Source organism: Tachysurus fulvidraco, chromosome 6 (genome assembly GCF_022655615.1).
Source record: "Tachysurus fulvidraco isolate hzauxx_2018 chromosome 6, HZAU_PFXX_2.0, whole genome shotgun sequence".
In the NCBI taxonomy this organism is placed as follows: Eukaryota; Metazoa; Chordata; class Actinopteri; order Siluriformes; family Bagridae; genus Tachysurus; species Tachysurus fulvidraco.
The window spans coordinates 31,919,667-31,927,166 of NC_062523.1; the positions used below are offsets into that span (position 1 = coordinate 31,919,667).

General features: G+C 43.1%; 2 protein-coding genes across 4 annotated transcripts in view; both read right to left on the minus strand.

Moving 5' to 3' along the window:
• Window positions 1-170, minus strand: part of gpr143 (G protein-coupled receptor 143) — a 7,574-nt gene extending 7,404 nt beyond the window's left edge. For both annotated transcript variants that reach the window (XM_027145436.2, XM_027145435.2), the window contains exon 1: window positions 1-170. This exon is cut by the window's left edge. The gene's annotated coding sequence lies outside the window, so the exon portion shown is untranslated.
• A 4,027-nt stretch (window positions 171-4,197) lies between these two features.
• The window catches only part of mospd2 (motile sperm domain containing 2), a 14,312-nt gene continuing 11,009 nt past the window's right edge, over window positions 4,198-7,500 (minus strand). For both annotated transcript variants that reach the window (XM_027145364.2, XM_047814948.1), the window contains 5 exons: window positions 6,057-6,150; window positions 5,868-5,964; window positions 5,102-5,225; window positions 4,850-4,952; window positions 4,198-4,670 (listed from right to left, as the gene is read on the minus strand). In XM_027145364.2, coding sequence (XP_027001165.2) covers window positions 4,530-4,670; window positions 4,850-4,952; window positions 5,102-5,225; window positions 5,868-5,964; window positions 6,057-6,150 — 559 coding nt within the window. In that variant the 3' untranslated portion in view covers window positions 4,198-4,529. The remainder of the gene's footprint in view (window positions 4,671-4,849; window positions 4,953-5,101; window positions 5,226-5,867; window positions 5,965-6,056; window positions 6,151-7,500) is intronic.

A 7,500-nucleotide genomic window follows, 5' to 3' on the forward strand; every position in this document is an offset into this window, starting at 1 on the left:
GGTCATGAGAAAAAAACCGATTTGTTGGTGTTGATTTGTTGTGACCTCAGTGGCCTTGATGTTAAGTGTTAAGTGTTAAAAGTGTTAATCATTATGACAACAGACCAAAAAGACAATAAAGCCGATTAGCATTCTCTACGGCTCTTGCATACAGTAGATGTTAAAGACATGCAGTTTTTTATTCCAAACCCTGAGAAAACTTTCCACATAAATAAACGCAAACCTGGAAAAAAATGTGTTATTTACCTGTTTCCATGGTAACTAATAAAGGTAGTTTAACGTCTTATAGCATAAAACACCTAGTTATTAAGTACACCGACTTCTTATCAAAGACAATTAGCTCGTATCTAATTATTATTTAACCAAAACTATAAGATCATTTCTAGCTACTTGAAGCTACATTTATAGCACTGTGAGCTAACGAGTACCACTTTTTCTCTTCCGATCCGATTCCGATACCAGAGTTTGCCTTTACGTCCGATACCGATCCGATATCTGTGTTCTTTTCTACCTTTAAAACTAAAGAATGTAAACAACTCGTTTAGTTATTAAGATTTATTTGTTTCTGGTAAAGAAATACAAAAATGTCCTTATTACTGGGTGAAAACTGAAAACACAAGAAACCTTAAAAAAGTATTAATGCAGTAACGAACAGAACATTTAACAGTTAGTTGTATAACAATCTAAACATTATATACTGTAATTATTACATTATATTATTTTGTGAATAAAAGCCAATATTTTAAAGTGAATATTATATTAAACCTCTTGACACACAATGTAAAGTGTATTAAACAGTAAACCGAACTCCATGTGTTCTTTTAAGTGATGTTTCTGAAGATGCTCGATTAAATTTGTCGTATTGTACGAAATTAGAAATACTGCATCCACCTCTGGAAACTTTGGCTTTACAGACACTAGAATTTGCGGTGCTCTGTCTGCTGAATCAGGCGTAAAATACTACTGACATGTTTAAGGCGCTGAGGTAAACAGAAAGGACGCCTGCTAAACTTGGCCGTCTGTCGCAGGCGGTTGTGCAACATATTTCCTATAAATTTATTATATTTAATATACAAGTGTATTTTTCTTATAAGTTCAAGCAATAGTCTATGATGTTTGCTGTTCATTAATCAAACACAATGGGTATGGGATTTGGATCGCTCACGCACCACCGATACCCGATCCACTCAAAATGCTTGGATCGGCGTCGATACCGATCCAAAATATCGGATCGGTGCATCCCTAGTTATAACCAATTACTTTCTACCTATTAGTTAAAGACACCAGCAAATTTATATCACACTGGTGACTAGTTACTTCCTAACTCCCTTTAATTCACTTTTTATTTAAGATTACTAGCTGCACTATTTATCTCGCTATTCAATACCAAAGCTTGTTTGTTTTAGCTAAATCTATGCACTAGGATATAAGATACAAAGCTGCAGCTCCAATCAAACAGTTCAGGAAGACTGAAATCTTAAAGACAAAAGATTCTTTACAAATCTGTAGAGTCTAACTGGGGATCAGCCACCAGGGGGCGCTCAGTGAACATTGCTTTGACGTTTTGCTTTCACACAAAACACAGAATGAGGGATTTGATTCTCAGAGTTTTCTTGTTTCTGCCCAAGTGCCCAGGATTTAGTAATCCATCCCCTGTATCTGCCACAACTACACTGTAATACATCTACTGCCAGTCCACATGCATCAGTTCTGATTAAAAACATTCTACAAACTCACTGATATTTATCACATGAAACGTTTATCTGCACACAGATCGAACTCGTCACAGATCCACTGCGTTCTTCAGGACCAGATGATCTCCAGTTCCTGCATCACTCCATCTGATTGTGGTGGTGTAGCAGCTGTAGCTCTTCTGGATTGGTGCTGGGAGATGAAACCATAGAGAGATAAACCATAACTGATACATATGTGATGAGTTTCACAGAACCAGACGTTACTGCACTCACTACGACAGTTAGCATCTTAGCTTCCTCCTCAGTTTGTTTGGCTTTGTGCCAAAAGATCAACATCTATAGAACATGACACAGTACAAACAACGACTGTTGTCAAAATATGTAAAGATAAGTTTGGCTCCTCGAGGAACCATGAAGCACCAAGAAAAACACCTGGAGAGGTTTGGCACAATATAATGGTGATAATAATAATAATAATAATAATAATAATAATAATAATAATAATGGTGATAATAAAGACTTCATCTCTACTGGTTTGCCCTCTGGTGCCTCCCTGCTCTAGATATACACCATAGAACATTGTTATGAAATCATGGCACTGGTTTGTCCGACTGCTGGGTTCAGGGATTTTTTTGGCCCTGTACGAGAGAACTTGGCACTTTTGTGTGTAGACGTTTATCTCGAGCCGACGAGGTCAGCGTTTAATTTGTGTGGAATGTGGACTGAGCATGATGTTGGTCAAACAAGGTACAAATCACATAAGGCTCATGATCAAATGCAGGACATGTCTGACCACGGTCTGGGCTCCTACTGAGTTAGAGACTGAGGCTGAAAGATGCAGAACATATGGCTTTAAAATGACCAAATGACTCCTTGGCCATCTGTATAAGATAAAAACAGTGAACTGAGAGTCTGATTAAACGTGTCAGTGACACCAGGACAAGTCTAAAGATTTTATTTACACACAAAATAAAACAAACGTAAGTGAAAGTGACGTACGGCTAAGTACAGAATACTCAGAATTTGTTCTCTGCATTTAACCCATCCAAAGTGTACACACAGCAGTGAACACACACACACACACACACAGCAGTGCACACACACACAGCAGTGCACACACACACAGCAGTGAACACACAGCAGTGCACACACACACAGCAGTGCACACACACACAGCAGTGAACACACACACAGCAGTGAACACACACACACAGCAGTGCACACACAGCAGTGAACACACACACAGCAGTGAACACACACACAGCAGTGAACACACACACACCGTGAACACACACACAGCAGTGCACACACACACAGCAGTGCACACACACACAGCAGTGAACACACACAGCAGTGAACACACACACAGCAGTGAACACACACACAGCAGTGAACACACACACACCGTGAACACACACACAGCAGTGCACACACACACAGCAGTGCACACACACACACCGTGAACACACACACAGCAGTGCACACACACACAGCAGTGCACACACACAGCAGTGCACACACACACAGCAGTGAACACACACACAGCAGTGAACACACACACACCGTGAACACACACACACCGTGAACACACACACAGCAGTGAACACACACACAGCAGTGAACACACACACAGAAGTGAACACACACACACACACCATGAACACACACACACACACGGCGGTGAACACACACACACACGGCGGTGAACACACACACACACGGCAGTGAACGCACACACGGCAGTGAACACACACACACAGTGAACACACACACACAGTGAACACACACACACACAGCAGTGAACGCACACACAGCAGTGAACGCACACACACACAGCAGTGAACACACACACACACACGGCAGTGAACACACACACACAGTGAACACACACACACAGTGAACACACACACACACAGCAGTGAACGCACACACAGCAGTGAACGCACACACACACAGCAGTGATCGCACACACACACAGCAGTGAACGCACACACACACAGCAGTGAACGCACACACACACAGCAGTGAACACACACACACACACACACACACACACAGAGCAGTGAACACACACACACACACACAGCAGTGAACACACACACACACACACACACACACACACACAGCAGTGAACACACACACACACACACACACACACACACACACACACACACACACACACAGCAGTGAACACACACCCGGAGCAGTGGGCAGACATTTATGCTGCGGTGCCCGGGGAGCAGTTGGGGGGGTTCGGTGTCTTGCTCAAGGGCACCTCATTCATGGTATTGCCGGCCCGAGACTCGAACCCACAACCTTAGGGTTAGGAGTCAGATTCTCTAACCATTAGGCCACGACTTCCCCCCTGTAAAGTGGGGATTCATCAGAGAAGCAGCCAAGAGGCCAAGGAGAAATCTCAGCATGATGCTGCCACCACCACATACTGGGTCACGTCCCAATTACTAATATATAGAATATAAATGCCACCTGAACTGAACACAAGGGCAGTTAACAAAAAGATTTATTCTTGTAAATATATAAACCTGTTTGATTTATTCACAGATCACCAAAAACATGAGGTTATTAATAATCACTATACAAGCTACACTGCATCTGTTATAAATTAAACATTTCATCATCATAAAATGATCATAAAAACACATCATTAATAACATTATCACTAATAGGTGAAGATTAAAGTCTGGATCACGCAGAAGGTTCTCGGCTCGGTTCAGAGGCGTCGAGTCCGTCAGCCCATGATGTCATACAGATCCCTCTGACGCTCAGCAGCTTATCGGTCATGTATTTTATTTGTTTACTCCTGATCTGTCCGGTCTATGAGGTCCAAACTGAAAACACGCTGGAGAACGTGAAAGCCATCAGAAGGGAAACCATCAGCAGGAGAACCTTCTGAACCCATAAACACGTCTCCAGTTTCTGTTCCAGACGGGAATTAGTGACCATGATCCGTGTGAGCTGGAGTACAGACAGAAAAGGCTTGTGTGAAACTTTTTTCACATGTTGAACACACACACACACACACACACACACACACACACACACACACACACACACACTGCTGTAAGGTAGATGATTTAGGAATAAGTGTGTTTATCTCCAGGGTTTGATAAAAGAAGCCCAAGGTGTCGACTCACCGCTGATTGTAGATCATCTGCACTGTTAGCAGAAGGGACACAAACGCCATCACTCCAATTGCTCAGTATAGATTTAGGAGGTTCGAGGAGCTGACAGCGAAGCCTGGAGAAGACCAGAAGGTGTTAATGAGCAACCACAACAAACTGATACAACTCAAGTTCTTTACTAGTTAGAGGTCTTAAGACACCAAACACCTAAATGTGGAGGTTTACAGAGAAACATGTGTGAGTGGTGTTTAGGCCCATCATCACCTGTGCTCCATCACTTTACTCTTCGGTACTTCTTTCCAGAACTGAGAAAGATCAGATGCTCCTGAGTTTGGTTCCATCTCAGCTGCCATGATCAAGAACCTGTCCTGAGGAGATGCCTGGAAACCTACACACACACACACACACACACACACACATATATACACACACACACACACACATACACACCCATACACACACACCCATACATACACACACACACCCATACATACACACACACCCATACACACACCCATACACACACACACACACACACACACACACATACACACCCATACACACACACACACACCCATACACACACACACACACACACCCATACACACACACACACATACACACACATACACACACACACATACATACACACAAAGACAAACAAACACACACACACATACACACACACACACACAGACAAACACACACAAACACAAAGACAAACAACACACACACACATACACACACACACATACACACACACACACACACAGACAAACACACACACACACACACACACACACACACACAGACAAACACACACACACAGAGACAAACACACACACACACACACACACACACAGAGACAAACACACACACACACACACACACACACACACACACACACACACACACACACACACACACACACAGGTCACATTATTATAATACACTGTAGCTGTGATTAAACGTTGTCTTGCTGTAACAGAGATTGTTCAGTTGTTACTGAGACACAATAAGTACTTTGTACCTCCGTGTAATGAGACTAAAATGTCTACATTAGTGCTGGGCTCACAGCTGCTACTGCTTGGCTTAACTCTGTACTTCTCTGGCGCCGTCGTTCGTACCTGCACAAAGAGAGAGAAGATCCAGATGTGAAACATTACAAACGGAGAGGTTTACTGTGACGTGCAGGTCGGCGCTCCACTGAAGTCCTCACCTTAAAGGCCACTTGGTTCTTGGTGATGTTGCTCAGGACGATGAGACACCTTCTCTCTGTTTCTCTGCAGCCAAAACTCAGTTCCTCAGCTGGACTGAAGAGGAGACAGGAAGAAAACGATTAGGTTTGCAGGTCCAACAGAGAGAGCCAGATGTGTGGCAGATCTTTCTGCATGCTCCCAGTCGGTTCTTTATAATTACAAAGTAAACGTAAAAGCCCAAGTTAGACGTAACCACACCTAAAACCCCAAGCTTGCTCAGATGTAGCTTACGTCTGCCCAAAGAACATCTAATAATGCGACCATTGACATGTATGTAAACACACACACACAGAGCAAAGACCAACACATGGTGCCATACACGAATGTAGCAGGACTTCAGGTCGAATCCCTGTAAAGACAAAGTCTGACACATTAAATGACGTGTTATGGAGGAAATTCTGTATCTACCACGTGTGAAGACGTGAAAAGTGTTTCAGATGAGATTTAGAGCAGTAGGATACGACCAGAACAGGATACGACCAGAACAGGATACGACCAGAACAGGATACGACCAGAACTCTACTCAGGATCACCTTTAGGTTTAATAACGTGACCTATGGGACATCATCAGGGCAGCTCACGTCATATTACAACATAAATATGAGACAAAATAAGGAGATAAAGTGAGAAGAACCTCTCCTAACCATGCCATTTAACCAAGATCTTCATGATCCTCTTGGTTTTAAGTTCAGGGAAACTTCCTTCAGCAGGGTAAAAAACAACAAATCTGATTTAGAGAAGAAAACTACATCTAGTAAACACTACATCTCTCTCTGGTTGTCTACACCACATGGGAACCTTGTGGCAGGAGGAACAATCCATCCCTCAGGTCCTATACTAGTCTGTCCACATACCCCATGAATAAAGGGTTTTCTGCCATAAGATGAGGACGTGCCATCACCGTGACACACTTCTCCTGACCTGCCACATCAGGCTCGTGTGAGAACCCTAACATCACAACAACGTTCAGACTCAACAACGTTCACAGCTTTGAGAAACTATGAACAGACTTTCTCACTCTCGCTGGATGAGGATGAGGCTGACCACAAAGTCGAGGTTCATGAAGACTTTTAATAATATATCCAGGTCCTGGTGACTATTCTGGGGTGGTGACATTACTGACCCCATCCTCTTAGTCCCCTCGCTACGTAAAGGTAAAGAAACGGATGTCTTCAGGACCAAACTCTATAGTGAGCTATTCCAAGTTTAACACCTACAACTATTAGAGTTTGTTCAGCAACATTCATCACTGACTACGTGCAGCAGACATGGACCTGCAGTATGAAGATGAGGACCATCGGCTGAGCTGAAGGAGATACAGGGTAGAACCTTCCTGCTCAACCTCAGGATTTCCAACTCAGCGATCGTTGTCCTGAAGGACAGCTGAACAACAGGACCCAGTAT